A 17,661-nucleotide genomic window follows, 5' to 3' on the forward strand; every position below is an offset into this window, starting at 1 on the left:
GGTTAAAATGAATTGAGGCTGTTTAACTTGGGAGCAAAAGCAACTGAAGAACTAAGAAGTAACTTAGAATAACAACACTTGAGCTGGAAGAAATCTCGGAGATCTAAGTCCAACCTTTTCACTTCACAGGTGAGGAAACTAAGACACACAGGGAAAGGTTACAACTTAAGACGGGGCTCAGCACAAAGTTTTTTTTAAAGTTTCCATTTACACACTGAGGAGAAAATTAACTCCAGAGGCCTGAATATAAATAGCAACAAAAATACTAATTACAACTTACTAAAGATTTCCTACATGCCCAGCACCTATATGCTCAGTGCTTTACTTATGTTTACCTCACAACAACCTTGCAAAACAGAGACTATTTCTCTCCCCATTTTGGAAATGAGGACGCTAAGGCTTAGAGAAGTTCAGTAAGAGGCAGAACATACATACACTCAGATAACCCTATATCAAACAGCTGTCAAAACCTTAAGTAGAACTGAGTAACACAGACTCATGCACACTTAGCAACCCTTCGCCAAGAAAAGAAACCAGGGCTCCTCGGAGAAACTGTTGGGTCTCCGGCTAGAGCAAAGAAAATACAACGTGAACCTGAAATATCTTGTGGTGCCAGGAAATACGGACGTGTTCCAAAAATGATGAAGGCACCCTGGCCCGTGTGGCTTGGTTGGGCATAGTCCCACACACTAAAAGGTTACCAATTCGATTCCTGGTCAGGGCATGTGCCTGGGTTGCAGGTTCAGTCCCCAGTTGGGGCACTGAATGAAAGGCAGCCAATTGATGTTCCTCTCTCATATCAATGTTTCTCTCTCCCTTCCCCTCTCTCTAAAACTAAAAAAAAAAAGAAAAAATTTTAATGATGAAGGCACATAGAAAAGAATTTGAAGGAATTCCTAACAACCAAATCTGGGACAATTTGATCAACAAAATAAATAATGAGAATGATGAATTATAACTCATAGAAGAAAATTAATATTTATGAGTTCTTGATATAAATAAATAATGGAATAAATAAATGGAGAAGTGACAGCTCTTTCTTCCCAGAGAATTCTAATCAATAATTACAGCAGTGGCCCTGGCTGGTGTAGCTCAGTGGATTGAGCGCGGGCCTGCAAACCAGACAATCTCGGTTCGATTCCCAGTCAGGGCACATGCCTGGGTTGCAGGCCGGTTCCCTGCAGGCCAGTTCCCAGCAGGGGATGCGCAAAGGGCAACCATACATTGATGTTTCTCTCCCTTTCTCCTTCCCTTCCCCTCTAAAGATAAATAAATAAATTTAAAATAATAATAATAATTACAGCAGTAATGACAGAGCTAGAAAATCACCATTAAGCATATATATACCCCAGCAATGACTGTTGCAGTGAAGAACCAGTAACAGAATTACCATATGAGGCAGCAATCCCACTTCTAGGTATATATCCAAAAGAATTTCAAACAGGATCCTGAAGAAATATTTGCACTTATGGGTACTGCAGCATTATTCACAATAGTCAAGATGCGGAAACAACCCAAATGCCCATGAATAGGTAAAGAAAATGTGGTATGGACATACAATGGAATATTATGCAGCCTTAAAAAAGGAAACCCTGTTACATGGTATAACATGGATGCAACTTGAGGAAATTATGCTAAGTGAAGTCACAAAAGAGCAGACTGTGTAATTCCACTCATACCTCCTATGTGAAGTAGTCAAAATCAAACAAACAGGAAGAAGAAAGGTGGCTGCTAACAGCAGGAGGTAGGGAGTTCGTGTTGAATGGCTACAGAGTTTCAGTTTTGCAAACTGAAACAGTTCTAGAGCTCTATTGTATAACAGTGTGAATGCACACTACACTATCATTAAGGTGGTAAAATTTTTTTAAAGATTTCATTTATTTATTTTTAGAGAGGGGAAGGGCGTGAGAAGAGAGGGAAAGAAACATCAAAGTGTGGTTGCCTCTTGTGCGCCCTCTACTGGAGACCTGGCCGCAACCCAGGCATATGCCCTAGACTGGGAATCGAACTGGCGACCCTCTGGTTTGCAGGCTGTCACTCAATCCACTGAGCCACACCAGCCAGGACAAAAGTGGTAAATATAATATTATGTTCTTTTATCCACATGTTTAATATTAATGTTATATATCATTTAAAAAAGAACCATCCATGGACACTAAAAGTAGTGAGCAAAAGGATCAGAAACAGAATACTTGCATAGTCTCAAAGTTATCTTCTCACATAATACTTACTAATTAAATATGGAAAAATGATAACTCTAAAGTGGGGGAACCTGATAAGACATCAATTTAATAACCAAGTGACCAAAATTAACATCACTAGTAATAATACATATTGGTATCAATTATCCCCTGATACGATTCACTGAGAAAGAAACAACATCACTTTTGCCAAAAATGTATAACCTCAATCTAATTACAAGAAAATATTAGACAAACCCAAATTGAGTGACTACAAAAGGACCCCTCATTAGGGGAAAAAACTAGTAACACTGGAAAAAGGTGTGTTGATTAGTTCATACTATCATATCAGTGTTAACTTCCTGGTTTCAATAAGTACACTGTGGTTACACAGGATGTTAACATCGGAGGGGGCCAGATGAAGGGTACACACTGCTTTACAACTTCTCTGTAAGTTTCAATTTGTAAAAAGCAAGCTCATCATGGTATGACAGCACTTGAAGAGACTATTTAGAAAAGACAGAGATGAGTACTACGACCCCAGCTTTTGAAAAATAATATGGTTATAGCATTTGACACTGCCTTAGAGATCACCTGATGCTACCACTCATCCAGCAAAGGATTCTTGTTTTTAATCCTCACCTGAGGACTTTTTTTTCATTGCTTTCAGAGAGAGGGGAAGAGAAAGAAACATCAATGTGTGACAGAAGCATCCATCGGCTGCCTCCCATACGCTCCCAGGGTGGGAAGTGTGCCCGGACAAAGGACCGTACTTGTCCAGACCCAGGCTTGCACAAGACCACACCTGGACCGAGAATCGAACCTGCAACCTTTCAGTTACAGGACAACACTCCAACCAAGCCACACCAGCCAGGGTCTAACAAACCCTTTTTATATCATGCCCTTAACATACAGTCATCAACCACTGTCTCAATGATGTCTAGTGAGAGAAAATTTACTATGCCAAAATGCAGCTCACACGCGCCATTATACCACCATTCTAAGTAACACAGTTCTTCCTCATTCTCAGCCAAATCTGCCTCCCTGCCAGACATGTACCTGAGAACGTTATTCTGAGGCACAGGTTTCCAACCCAGGGTTCTCAAACATGAGAATATACTGGGTTGGCCAAAAAGTTCATTTGGTTTTTTCCGTAAGATGGCTCTATAGTAGCGCTTAGTTGTCTTTAACTTCATTCAAAACAATTTTGTTAGACTGTATTGTGACAGCTGTCATATCAGTGTATATTTTTTAAAAACTTATCAAAATTGGTGAATTTTTGTGTAGCCATTTTAATACTGAAGAATGAAGATGGGGGAAAATAAGCAACATTTTTGGCATATTATGCTTATTTCAAGAATGGTAAAAACTCAGAAAAAGATTTGTGCAGTGTATGGAGAAGGTGCTGTGACTGACTGAATGTATCAAAAGCGGTCTGCGAAGTTTCATGCTGGAGATTTCACACTGGACGATGCTCCGCAGTTGGGTAGATGGGCTGAAGCTGTCAGCAATCAAATCGAGACTTTTAGAACAATCAATAACATCTACATTAGAGACTATAATGGCAGGATTTTGAAAATAATTTTAGTATCAAACAAAGGCTAAGTAAATAGAATAATATGTAGTCATTAAAAAATGCAATTATGAACTCTATCTAACAACATAGTTATCTGCTCTAATAAGTGAAAAGATACCAGAACATAAAATTCTGTGGATATTTATTAAGGCATCTTAGGAAAAAAATGAGCACAAACACACACAGACCAGCAAAAAAACAGCAGATGTTTTCAGGTTTGAAGTCATGAGTGATTTTTATTTCCTTTATTACTAAATTATTTGTATATTTAACAAAAGTCAGTAGAAAAAAAACTCTCAAGAAGGGTCCACAGTAAACTACAATAAATCATGAGTCAATGGTAAATTAAGGCCTCAAATAATTCTTTGAATTTAGTGCTCATAAAAAAAAAAAACCCACAAAGAACGAAACATTTCTTCCCCCAAATAAAAGTGCCTCTGAAAAGAAAACTGAAGAGAACCTCACTAGGATGAATGTCTGGAAATACTCCCCGCAGCAGAAGCCATCGGACCGCCGCGTGGCGTCCCGGGCCAGCTTCCGCTGCGGGGGTATTTAGAAGCAATGCCCTAGACACTGACTGTAGGAATCCATCCTGAGCTGCCTCCACAGAGACCCAGAAGTGGTCTCCTGAGGTTTCTCCATCACACAACTGGTTGGCTGATCTGTAAGTACGTGACACTGGCACATAAACACTAGGGTTTTCACACCAACAAGGAAACAACAAACCTTACCTGGGAAGTGCCGAACAGAGGCCTGCCCCACCGTCCCTGTGCAGGAGACAAAGGTACCAGCCTGCTGCATCCTGGAACCCACTGGGAGATGCTGATCGGGTTCCTCTAAAGAAAGAAAAAAAAATAGTCTGTCAAGAATCTGTATCAGATTCAACATGCAGGAGGCAAAGAGCACACACAAGTTTAAAAATCCCAGCAGAACAGGGCACATGGAAGGAGAACATCCAAAGCAGGACCAGGATCAAGCCTCCCCCTGGCTCAAGCAGGGGACATAGGCTCCCTTCTCAGGAGAGGAATAAAATAAGCAGACTTCAGGCATTTGACAACAAAAGTGTCATTTAAATTAGCGTTTGCAATGCCTTTTCAAACTGATTTATCTGTTATTCATAGAATTCTTTTATAGTGAGCAGTGCTGGGATTACCAGCATCCCCAAAATGATAAAGAAACCATGGCTGAAACTTGGGGGTGGGAAAACACACTTGGGCAAGTTGATTTCCAAAACAAAAGGGATTAAATGGCTGAGCTATGACTGTGATTCCGCTTTTCCCTCTGGCATTACTGACCTCAGAAACATCTCTGGGCCAACGTGAAAGGCGTCTTGCGAGGCGGTGACATGGCTCCCACGAGTTCTAGAAAGTGCCACGAGTCCCTAACAAGTACCCAGTGCTGAAACATTGTTTTCTCATCAAAATGCAATGAGTACCAAGGTACGACTATTCTTATGAGCACTTACTATGTGCCAGGCACTTTTCTAGGCATTTATATGAACTCATTTAAATCTCCCAATCACCAGCCAATGACCCAGGTATATTGTTATTGTCCCAATTATATAGACAGAGAAACGGAGGTATGGATAAGTGACTTCCCAAGGCCATATAGTTAACAAACGGCAGGGTTAAGAGGTGAACCCAGGCAGCACAACTCCAAGATCCATGGTAATTTACAGAATGAAAGGACAAAGGGAGTATCGCCAAAGTCCCCTCTAGCTCTAAAACTGCAGGACCTAGTCTTGAACCAACTAAACCACAGCACAGTATGGTGGAAAGAGCCACGTACCAGGAATCAAAAAACACGGGTCTGGGTCTTGGCTCCACTGTTAGTAAGCTACAAGCATTCATTGCTTCCTCTATAAAATTAAGAAAAATCCTTGCTTTTCAGGATTTTAAGAAAAGTCATCAAATGTACCTTACAGTATAATGCAATTCAGTAAGTATTAAGGTGAATCTGAAACTCCATTTCCGTATCACTTGGAAGAAGGGGCAGAAGAGAGGTTAGAATTTCAAACCTAGAGATGCTTTCTAAAGTGTCTCGTAGTTCTGAAACTGTACCAACTGTTTCCAATAGGCCACTCATGGCACTTTGTTTCAAATGAAGAGTCAAGATTAAAAATATTTTATTTCAGCTGAGGTTTGATCTGTTGAGATGGTTTTCAAGTGAGAGACAAGACAGTTACTGGACTTTGTTAACTAATGCTGACAGGTTTACCAGAATCATTCGGTGTCAGATGTTCCTTTCCTAAAAATGTAAATACTGGACAAGATGAAACTTCTGCAGATTTAGGTCCAAAGGAGTGGGGGGGGGGGGGGGAGTAAGAGAAAATTACAAGTAGAAACAATGAAAACTTTTAGAAGATTTTATGAAGAATTTCATCATATTCTTCCCAGGGTCAACAAAATTTTTCTCTGTAATTTTGGCTGTACTTGGTCTTCTGCCAATATGTTAAATCAGTTCTTATTCGAAGAAAAGAGCGATCAGCTTCGTTCTGTCCTTCTCCAACCCTGCAACAACTGTTCTTGTCCAAACCCTTAACTGAAACTGCTGAGGTAGAGCAGGAAGGGTGTTTGAATGCCAAGCCTGCCATGAAGTAGCTCTGTGACCCTGAGCTAGTTTCTCAGTTCTTTGGGCCTCCATTTTCCCTTATGTAAAGTAGGAATAACAAAAGCTAACTCAGCTGCCTGGCTGGTGTAGCTCAGTGGATTGAGCGCAGGCTGCAAACCAAAGGATTGCTGGTTCGATTCCCAGTCAGGGCACATGCCTGGGTTGCAGGCCAAGTCCCCAGTGGGGGACGCATGATAGGCAACCAACACACTGATGTTTCTCTCCCTGTCTTTCTCCTTCCTTTCTCCTCTCTCTAAAAAAATAAATAAATAAGATCTTTTTAAAAAAGCTACCTCACAGGAGTGTTCCAAGGATCATTTGTAAAAGCACTTTGGTAACAGTAAAATACACACACAAAGGCATCGTTATTGTTATTAACAACTGTTACTGAATTATGTAAGTAAACCCATCTTTCCCCAGCAAACAATCTTAGCAGCAAGAACCATTTCCTTAAAATATTATTTTTAACCTGGAATTCCCTTTCTCAAAAGTTCACAGGAGGCTCCATCCACCCCCTTAGTCAAACTCACACAGCCGATCTCCACCAACTGGGCCCCTGCGGACTCACTATAGTTACACGCCCTGCCTCTATTTCCCACTCAGCGGCTCTAGAGCCCGACTCAAATCCTCTGGTTTCAGAGTCATCGCTACCCCACTCCACACGAGCTAATCCCCTGGCAGTCCCTTCCTCTGGGAGGGGGATCTCTTCTTCACCCAAACCACAGGCTCGCTTGCTTCGGGGAGTCTCTCTAGACTTCAGGTTCTGGTTCTGCTGACCCTATTCAGTTTTTTCCTTTCCTCCTCTTACAATATTTCATTTAATAAACATAAATCTGTGGAAGTACTTCTCTCCCTCTTACAGATACTAATACATCCCAGTTAAAATTATTGCTCTAATTTAGGATAATATATATACCATTACTAAGTGGGAGTTTTATTGTCTTTTTGCCTCACCAACACTTCAAAACCAAAATTTTAAGAATAGGTTTCGAGTTATTTCCTATGCATTTTATAAAATGCACGTAATTTTACTTATATTCCAAATCATTCTGACAGCCCTGCTCTTATTTTTACTATACTTTAATGGGGCCACTAACCAATCTGTTTCTGCATGTAGTTTTTAAGATACATAGTATTTACTTTGGCTCACTCATGAGCCGGAAAAGGCTTTACAGGTAGTCAGTTCTCCTATTCCCTACAGTTACATTTTATAAAGTGACCACAAGTAGAGTTAGCAAATACCGAACCACTGCTCCTAGGGGAAATGCAGGGTTAGGTTCCTGCAAGCCTCCATTCACAACATTTTCATCAGCCAATCAATACACAGCCTTGTTTTATGTGTTTCTGCTTAAACATACCTTATTTAATATATATTATTGATTCATTAACATTGAACTCACAGCCATTGGCAAGCACTGTAACTCACTCCTGAACAAAACTTATCTAACATATCAAAACTTATCTAACTTATCTAACATATCAAGACTTATCTAACTTATCAAATTTTCTCCATAATAAACATCACAGCCTTTTGGCACTTTGTATCGTTAGCACTTCCCACTATACTTGGAGGCCATTTTAAACAGGGAAATCACCAAAAAAGCACAAAAATGTGAATAAATACATAAACACATACATACATACCCGTGGCACTAAACAGACCATGAAAAGGATACTTGCTTACAGTCTAAAAGCTGAAACAAAGAACAGAGTATGACCTTGTTTGACCTCAGCAAGAAACATGCATGTTGTAGCTCAAATTTTTCACCCCTTTGCACACACCCACAAATGAGTGCAAAAGCTCCATGAGTATTGATTTTGGAGTGCAAATAAATTTAGCAAGTACCACCCTGGCAGGCATGGCTCAGTTGGTTGGGCTTCATCCCACAAACTGAAAGGTTGCCAGCTCGATTCCAGGTCAGGGCACATGCCTGGGTTGCAGGCTCCCTGCTCCATCCCAGGTTGGGGTGCTTGCAGAAGGCAACCAATCAATGTTCCTCTCCCTCTCTTTCTCCCTCCCTTTCTCTCTCTATAAATTTTTTTAAACTTTTTTTTTTAATTTAGGAAGTACTCCCCATTATCTGTAGGGGATAAATTCCCAACCCCCCGGTGGATGCCTGATACCATTTCACTTAAAGGAAGCACTTTATAGCTTCCCCTTGGAGCATGTGAATTGCCAGCATCAACTACTCTCGTGCCTTGGGGCCATTATCAAGTAAAAAAAGGATTACTTGAACACAAGCACTAAACAGAAAAACAATAACAAACTCTAGTAAAGGGAAAAACTGATTTCCAGAGATGTCATATTATATTGTTTGAAGTTTCCAGTTTTCAACAAAAACGTATGAAACCTGTATTTTTTTTAAAATATGTCCATATACAGGGGGAAAAAATCAACAGAAACTGTCTCTGAGGGAGCCCAGACATCAGACACACTAGACAAAGATTCTGAACCAGCCATTTTAAATAGTTAAGATCTAAAGGAAACCTTATAAAAAAAACTAGAGCAAAGTATGAAAATGATATCTCACCAGATAGAGAATACCAATAAAGAGAGAAATTAAAAATAAAAATTATCCACTTGAAAAGAACAATTAAAAAAACAAACATTTCACTAGAGGGGTGCACAGCAGACTTGAGCAGAGGAATTGGAGCTTTGAAGACACGTCAACTGAGATCATCCCGCCTGAATCACAGAAAGAAGAATAATAAAGACAATTTAACAGAGCCTCACAGACCTAAACAATACCACCAAACATACCAACATCTACATAATGGGAGTCCCAGAAGGAGAGGAGAGAAATAAAGGCACAGAAAAAAGTATTTGATCTATAATAGTGACAACAATAAAAAATGCTTTAAAAATAAAAAATATTATAAAATAAAATATTTAAAGAAATACTGACCGAAAACGTCCAGCTTTGATTTTAAAAACCAGTTTATAAATCCAAGAAGCTCAACTAACTCCAAGTAAAATAGACTCAAGAGATCCACAAATAGACATATCATAATCAAGCTGCTGAAAGACAATAACAAAGATAAGATTTTGAAAGTAGCAAGAGAAGTGATTCACCATTTACAAGAGCTCTTGGATAACATTAAGAGCTCATTTCTCCTCAGAAACCATGGAGGCCAAAAGGCAGTGGGATGAAATATTCAAAATGCTGGAGGAAAAAAAGATGATCAAACAAAAATACTATATCTAGCAAAACTATCATTCAAAAGCAAAGGAAAACAGAACTTTCCAGATACAAACTGAGGGAATCTGTCAATAACAGATTTCTGGTCAACAACAAATACTAAAGAGAGACCTTCAGGCTAAAACTAGACCTTTGACACTACAATAATGTAAATCCACATGAAGTAAAGTGCACTGGTAAGGGTATCTATTTAAACAAATTAAAGATACAGTATAAATGTATTTTTTGCTTGTAACTACTTTTACTTTTTAAAAGACAACTGAATAAAACAAGAATTATAAATCTATGTGGATGGGGACAAAATCTATGAAGATGTACTTTGAATGACAATATTGGCACAAAGGAGGGGGAAAGAGTGGAGCTGTATATAATCAAGGGTTTTATATACTGCTATTGAAATCAAGATAGCAACAATCTACACTAGACTGTTATGAATCAACATGTTAATTACACTCCCTAGAGCAAACACTAAGAAAATAATTAAAAAATAGCAAAACGTTATACAATATACAAAAATTAACTCAAAATGGGTCAAAGATCTAAATTTAAGACCTAGAACAAGGAAACTTATAGAAGAAAACATACAGGAAAGCCTCATGACATTGAATTTGACAATGATTTCTTGGATATAACACTAAAAGCACAGGCAACAAAGTTAAAAATGGTTAATGCTCTGACCAGTGTGGCTCATTTGGCTGGGCATCACTCCACAAAGCGAAGGGTCACTGGTTCGATTTACAATCAGGGCACAGGCCTGGGCTACAGGTTCTGTCCCTGGGCAGGGTGCATATAAGAGGCAACCAGTAATGTTTCTCTCTCACATCGATGTTTTCCTCCCTCTCTTTTTCCCTCCCTTCCCCTTGGCATATAAAATATGTGCAACATCATTAATCGTGAGAGAAACGCAAATCAAAACTACAATGAGATACCACCTCACACCCACTGAGATGGCCACTATGAAAAGCAATGAACAAGCGTTGGTAAAGATGCAGAAAACCAGAACTGTTTTGCTAGTAGGAATGTAAAATGGTTCAGCTGCTGTTGAGAATGGAATGGTAATTCCTCAAAAAATGAAACATACACTCCAATAATTCCACTTCTTCGTTTATACCCAAAAGAAATGAAAACGGACTCAAACAGTATTATACAACCTTATGTTCAACAAAGCACTATTTCACGGTAGTCAAAAAGTAGACTAACCTAAGTGTCTTCTGACAGATGAATGGACAAACTAATGTGATATATATACACAGTGGGATATTATTCAGCCTTAAAAAGGAAAGACATCCTGACACATGCTGCACCTGGACAAACCTGGAAGATGTGTGCTAAGTGAAATAAGCCAGTCACGAAAGGACAAAGACAGTGATTCCACTTACATGAGTTATCTAGAGTAGTCAAAATCTTAAAGACAAACAGGAGAATGGTGGTTACCCCAGGCTGAGCACAGGGAGTCATGGGGATTTACAGAGTTTCAGTTTTGTAAGACGTAAAAAGTTCTGGGGATGATGGTGGTAATACCAGCACAACAATGTGTATGCACTGAATACCACTCAACTATATCCTTGAAAATGGGCCCTGGCCGGTGTGGCTCAGCTGGTTGGAGCATCGCCCCATAAAACGAAAGGTTATGGGGTTGGTTCCCAGCCAGGGCACATGCCTAGGTTTTGGTTCCGTTCCCAGTCAGGGCCTGTGCAAGAGGCAACTGATCAATGTTTCTGTCTCACATCAATGTCTCTCTCCCTCCCTGCCCCTCTCTCTAAAACCAATGAGCATGTCCTAGGGTGAGCATAAAAAAATAAAATAAAAAATGGTCAAAATGGTAAATTTTATGACATGTGTATTTGACTAAAAATTTCTTTTAAAGTACAGAGTACCTTTCTGCAATTTTCAGTACTGTCAAAGAAAAGTACAAATGATCACTAATGCCCAGGGCAGCTCATAAAACTATAATAAGCAAGGCACGCCCCACTGCTCAAATGTCCAGTTCCCCTGCTGGAGCTACTCAGCAACAGCAGTGTTTTAGTTCCTTGCTCCTTCCCAAACCCATCACCAGAGAGGGGAAAAGCACTGGCCAGTAAGTCTGAAAGAAGAAAAAGTAAAGGAAGACTAATGAGAATGTTTCAGGAATACTGTCTGTCTGTGGTTCAATTTTCTCATCAGTAAAATGGGAAAAATAACAGTGCTTACCTTTCAAAGGGCTGTTGTAAGGACTAAGTTCACACATATAAAGGATTTAAGAGTGCTTAGCGCGTGGTAAGTGCCCTATAAATGTTAGCTGTCAACATTATTGCCAGGAAATCTCAACATCTGCTTCAACTACATCCTTTATCTCAGTGCTCTCTCTCTCCCCTCCTCCCTCTCTCCTTCCCCTGAACACCAACTCTCCAGCTACAAAAAAAATAATAAAATAAAATTAAAACTTCTAGTTGGATATTCTCAATAGACAGTGCTATTAATTCAGTCATCAACAGCTGACCTGGGACTCACTGTTAAGACTCCTCCTTCTGCCCTGGCCAGGTGGCTGGGTTGGTCGGAGCATCACCCGGTACACCAAAAGGCTGTGGGTTCTATCCCAGTCAGGGCGCACACCTAGGCTGTGGGACCCCAGTGAGTGTGCACACAGGAGATGGCAGACTGATGTTTCTCTCACACATCAACGTCTCTCTGTCTCAAGTCAACGAACATATCCTCAGGTGAGGATTAAAAAACAAACAAAAAAAACTCCTCCTCCCTCACCCTCAACATCTAACCTCTCACCAAGCTCTCCAGGCTGTCTTTCCTCCTGAAACCATCCCTTCCTCTTTAACCACACTGCTCCTCCCCTCTTAATGTAGCTTTCACCGCTTCTTCCAGGATTACTTAAGTAGCTCCTTCCTGGCCTTGGGCTCTCTAATCTCAGCTCTCTCTGATCCATTCACAACCACTACAGGGATCTATTAAGACAAAAATCTAAAAGTGGGTATCTGTTTACTATGTTGATTTTAGAACTTTTTTAACACTTTCAAAATAAATTTTTTAAACTTCAACTTAAAAATTAGAGAAGAAACAAAAGTGTGCCCTGAATAGTGGTGGTTTTGGAGGCGAGAACAACAGGAGGAAAAAAAATGCAGAAGGGTAGGAAGAAATCTGGGGGAATGACGGGTATGTTCATTATTTTTATCATACCGATGGCTTTTCAGAAGCATACCAGTGTCAAAACTTGTCAAATTGTAACATTAAATAAATACAAATTATTGTATGTCAATTATTCCTCAATTTAAAAAATTTACACCACAATAAATTCAAAAAGAATGAAAGATTGAAATGTAAGTCATGATACCATAAAAGTCCTAGAAAAAAACATAGGTAGTAAAATTTCAGATACCCCATGTAGCAGTATTTTTGCCGATATATCTCCTAAGGCAAGGGAAATAAAGGAAAAATATTTTAAATGGGACTATATCAAATTGAAAAGCTTCTGCGCAGCTAAAGAAAACATCAGCAAAATGAAAAAGAAAGCCACCATATGAGAGAAGATATTATGACATCTCAGACCAGGGTTTGATCTCCAAAGTACATAAAGAAATCATACAACTCAATGTCAGGAAGTCAAACAATCCAATTAAAAAATGGACAAAACACCTGAGTAGACACTTCTCCAAGGAGGACATACAGATGGCACATAGACATATGAAAGGATGCTCAACATCACTAGCGATCTGAGAGATGCAGATTACAAACACAATGAGATATCACCTCACACCAGTCAGAGTGACTATTATTAATAAATCAACAAATGCTGGTGAGGATGTGGAGAAAAGGGAAACCTAGTGTGCTGTTGGTGGGAATTCAGACTGGTGCATCCACTGTGGAAAACAGGATGGGATTTTCTAAAAAAAACAAAACAAAAATGGGACTGCCTTTGACTCAGCAATCCCACTGCTGGGAATATAGCATAAGAATACTGAAACACCAATTCAGAAGAACTTATACACCCCTATTTACAATAGCCATATGCTGGAAACAGCCTAAGTGTCCATCAGTAAACTAGTGGATCAAAAAACTGTGGTTCATTTGTACAACGGAATACTATGCAGCAGAAAAAAAGAACTCCTACCTTTCACAATAGCATGGGTGGAACTGAAGACTACTACGCCAAGTGAAATAAGTCAGTCAGTGAAAGACAAATACCATATGATCCCACCTATAAGAGGAACCTAATGAACAAAATAAACTAACCAGCATAATACAGCCAGAGGCATGGAAACAAGAAACAGACTGACAGCAACCAGAGGGGGAGGGGGGAGGGAAATAAGGGTGGAAGGAAGGGGAAGGAACTAGTCAAGGGACTTGTATGAATGATCCACGGACATGGACAACAAGGTGGGGACTGACTGTGGGGGTGGGGGATGGGCTGGATGGAGGAGGCAAAGGGGGAAAAACTGGGACAACTATAATAGAATAACAATAAAATATTTCTTAAAAAATTGAAAAAAATTAAGTGAGGGGGAAAAAAACAGTAAATGCTCCCCAAAAAACCTTAAAGAATAAATCTTCCCATGCCCTGGCTGGATAGCTCAGTTGGTTAGAGCATTATCCTGATATGCCAAGGTTGTGGTTTCAATCCCTGGTCAGGGCACATACAGGAATCAAGCAATGAATGCATAAATAAGTGGAACAAGTTGATGTCTTTCTCTCTCCCTAAAAATCAATGAGTAACAATTTTTAATAACTCTTCCCTTGCTTAAAATACTTCAATGGTTCCCCTCTTCCTCAAGATAAACCTCCAGCTCCTAACCATGATATAGAAGTCCTGCCTCCCCTCCTGCCATTTCCTCATAAGTGCCCCAAGTCCAGCTACATAAATGTGTTTAGTTACTTGGTTGTCTGACATTCTTAGCACAAGCTAATGCTTCTCTTCTTATGCCCTTTCGCCCATTCTCTAACTGTGCTCTCATTTAGGTCATACACCTTTCCCAGATGAATGCTTGCTCTCAGAGTAGGTGCCTCTCTACTCTGACCCCATAGCACTTGGTATAGACTTCTATGGCAGCATTCCAAGTATTGTACTAGTTTTCTGTCTCTCCTACTGGGTTATAAAGCTGAGAGTAAGGTCTGTTTTTGATCCTCAGTTCCTAGGATGTAGTAAACATTCAAAAGGGACTAAAGGGGAAGAAAAGCATTTAAACATCACTAGTATCCATTGATTCTTTGATTAATACTATCAAATTTACTGTTAAGAAAATCTGAGGCTCAGACATGTTAGGTGACTTGTTCAAGGTCACGCCCATAGTAAGCCATGGAGCCAAGCTTTCACCCTAGGCCCTTCAGATGCCTAAACGTGCACTTTCCTGTATTGCTGAGGTCCTCGAAGTGCCTAACCCAAATGCCTCTTTGGAGTAGGGGATCAATAAATATCCACTACCTTCATGTTTACTGACACTTTCAATTTGTCCTAAGGGGGCTTCCATTGCTTTGTCACACACTACATTATAATGTTAGTTAAGAAGACTTCAAAGAATCACAGTATAAAGTGAAAGCAACTTTCCTTATCTAAACTTACTTTATACCTAAGATGAATAGAAAAAGATAAACAGCGCAGGGGATGACTAATAGAAGGCAGATCCAACTAATAGAATCCAACCATAATAGAAAGGTAGATTCTATGGAAGCTCCCACCTAAAAGGAAATGAACCTGAAACGGTCCACATGCTCAGCAGCAAGAATATTTAAGATAGCTGGGGCATCCACTAACTTCCAAAACAAATTAAGGCGTTCATTGAAGGTATACAGCCCAATAAACTTTTCCTCACTTCTCCCAAATATCCATCCGAAGAACTAAATAACTCAGGACATCCTCACTGCCATTTGCTGCTGAGTCCTCAGATCTGAATCAGTTTCTGGCCTTGCATCAACAATTACTCCACCACATGGGTTTTCTACATGTTATAAGAAGAACTATTCTTCAAATTATTTACTGAGCAGCAATCGCAGGCACTGCACTTAGCTAAGCTAACAAGAAACCCACGAAGTAAAACTGCAGTCCTTGTGAGCCACACAGAAAAAGATTAGAAACACAAGTGAAAAATAACAACTCAAAAGATAGCCAGAGGCAGGAGCAGAAAGCGTCTGCTATGCAAAAAACCACGTCCTTGACCCAGGTTTTGAAAGACTTGCTAAAAGTGTACTCTCTCATTACACCATGGGTAGCAACCAAACTCTGTATCCTCCTAACTTTTCTACTGCAACTTTATTTCTTTTCTACTTCCTAGAGGTTGCAATATGCTAGAAAGAACAGGTGGACTGACCCATCTGGACTGAACCACAACAGGTGCAGTAGCTTCCCATATGGGTGCTAAGAAATGAAGCGGTCCTTCCTTCTCTTCTTCATTCATTCATTCGTTCGACAAATACTTATTGAACACCTATAGCATGCCAGACATTGTGCTAGGCAAAGTGAAAATGACAGGTATGACCCCGGTTCTGGTGCAGCTTTCAACTTAATAATCTATGACCGTTAAGAACTGACTCACTGATCTCTAAAACAAATCCAGGGAATCTCAGAATCCGAAAGGACCGCAGATTAACGTCCTCACTTTTCACATATGGCACCTGAGATCTGAAAGTGACTTGCCCAACTTCACACTGTATTTCAGTGACATAACAGGGACGAGATAGAACCCAGGTCTCCCGAAACTCCAATCAGTGCCCTCACGTGCTGCCTCTCCCTGAGGGAAGGGTGTCACTGGTGGTGACTAAGGGAAACCACACTTCATCGAATTTAGGTAGGATGTCACTCTCCTTCTCCTCGAAAGAGAAGGGAGACACGGCCAAATGGGGTAAAAGGAGGTGGGAAGCTGCCTCAGTTTCCCCGCAGAGAGGCGGCCGCGCAGCCTCGCCGCCGCACCGGCTCCACTCCCACACTTCCCTCCAGTTTCTCCCACCCCGTCCTCTCCGTCTGCAACCCAGGGGCTCGGAAAACGACCATGCAAAATCACTCCCTCACTCACAAGGACTCGCAGCAGCAACGCCATGTTCCTCAACAACCATTTCCGGGTGAAGGGTGAGCTTCCGGAGTCCCCCGGCCACTACCCCGGCTCAAGGTCTTCCCTTCGCTTGCGGGTGCCGGGCAACGGCAGCGCAGGCGCACAAAGGCCACTGCCCGACGAGCTGGGTGCCCAAGGCTACAGAGCCTCGTACTGCCCACGGGACTTACCTCCCTCCCTCCCTTCGTCTACACCTGCTGCGTTACAGAGGCTGAAGCCCTCTCTGCAACACCGGCCTTCCTTGACCTCTGGCTTTGGGGTTCTCCTAGCTCTCTCCTTAAACCCCGACTCACCCAGCCTCACTACTCAGCGCCCCCTTGTCAGAGCCCCTCTTTCCCCCAACGAAGTTCCCCACTGCCCAGGCTCTTGGCATCTCCCTTAAAAGAGCCTGAGAAAGGGTAGTAGAGGAACACAGGACAATCCTAAGTCCTGAAAGTCAGGGGAAGGAGACATGTGCTGACCTGCAGTCTGGAGAGGAAGGAACTTTGGGGTTTTCTGATTGTGTGGTGATTTAATGGAAACATGTTTGAATACTGGTAGGAAATTATTGTAGAGATGAAGAGGCAGGAGAAGAAATAAAGGGTGCGAGGATTTCCCTGAGGAGGTGCAGGAGAAGAGGCTTGGCTAGAGGACCTCTTCCAGTGTACCCCAAGAATAGTAGAGAGAAGGTGCAGTCCTCCTGGGGTTGGTTGGGAGCAGAGGGACAGGATGCTGAAGGATGTGCGCCCTTTCATTTAGTCAACAAAGACCCATTACATATTCACTTAAGTCAGGGGTGTCAAACTCATTTCCACCAGGGGCCACAGTAGCCTCGAGATTGCCTTCAAAGGGCTGAATGTAATTTTAGGACTGTATAAATGTAACTACTCCTTAACAGTTAAGCGAGAAACAAGGTGCTAGGCTGGATTCAGCCTGTGGGCCCTGTGTTTGCCACCTGTGACTTAAGCACTGGACAGAAGACAGGTGTGGATATTGGCTTTCGCAGAGCTCATTGTCTGGTGGAGAAGGTACACAAAAGTCTAGTAAGCCAATGAAAATATAAAATAATTTAAAACTGTGTTACGTGC

The 17,661-nt window shown here is 41.0% G+C and overlaps 1 protein-coding gene across 4 annotated transcripts in view; it reads right to left on the reverse strand.

The window, feature by feature from the left end:
* LOC119063247 (ubiquinol-cytochrome-c reductase complex assembly factor 1) overlaps positions 1-16,617 on the reverse strand; it is a 95,511-nt gene extending 78,894 nt beyond the window's left edge. For 3 of the 4 annotated variants that reach the window (XM_037164497.2, XM_053671277.1, XM_037164498.2), the window contains exons 1-2: positions 16,559-16,617; positions 4,488-4,592 (exon numbers count right to left, since the gene is read on the reverse strand). In XM_037164497.2, coding sequence (XP_037020392.1) covers positions 4,488-4,592; positions 16,559-16,582 — 129 coding nt within the window. In that variant the 5' untranslated portion in view covers positions 16,583-16,617. Of the gene's footprint in view, positions 1-4,487; positions 4,593-8,010; positions 8,061-16,558 lie in introns of those variants that run through there. The other variant, XM_053671276.1, reaches the window with a different exon arrangement.
* Positions 16,618-17,661: the final 1,044 nt, after the last annotated feature.

The sequence above is a fragment of the Artibeus jamaicensis genome, unplaced genomic scaffold (genome assembly GCF_021234435.1).
Source record: "Artibeus jamaicensis isolate MK-2021 breed Jamaican fruit bat unplaced genomic scaffold, CSHL_Jam_final contig_685, whole genome shotgun sequence".
NCBI classification, from domain to species: Eukaryota; Metazoa; Chordata; class Mammalia; order Chiroptera; family Phyllostomidae; genus Artibeus; species Artibeus jamaicensis.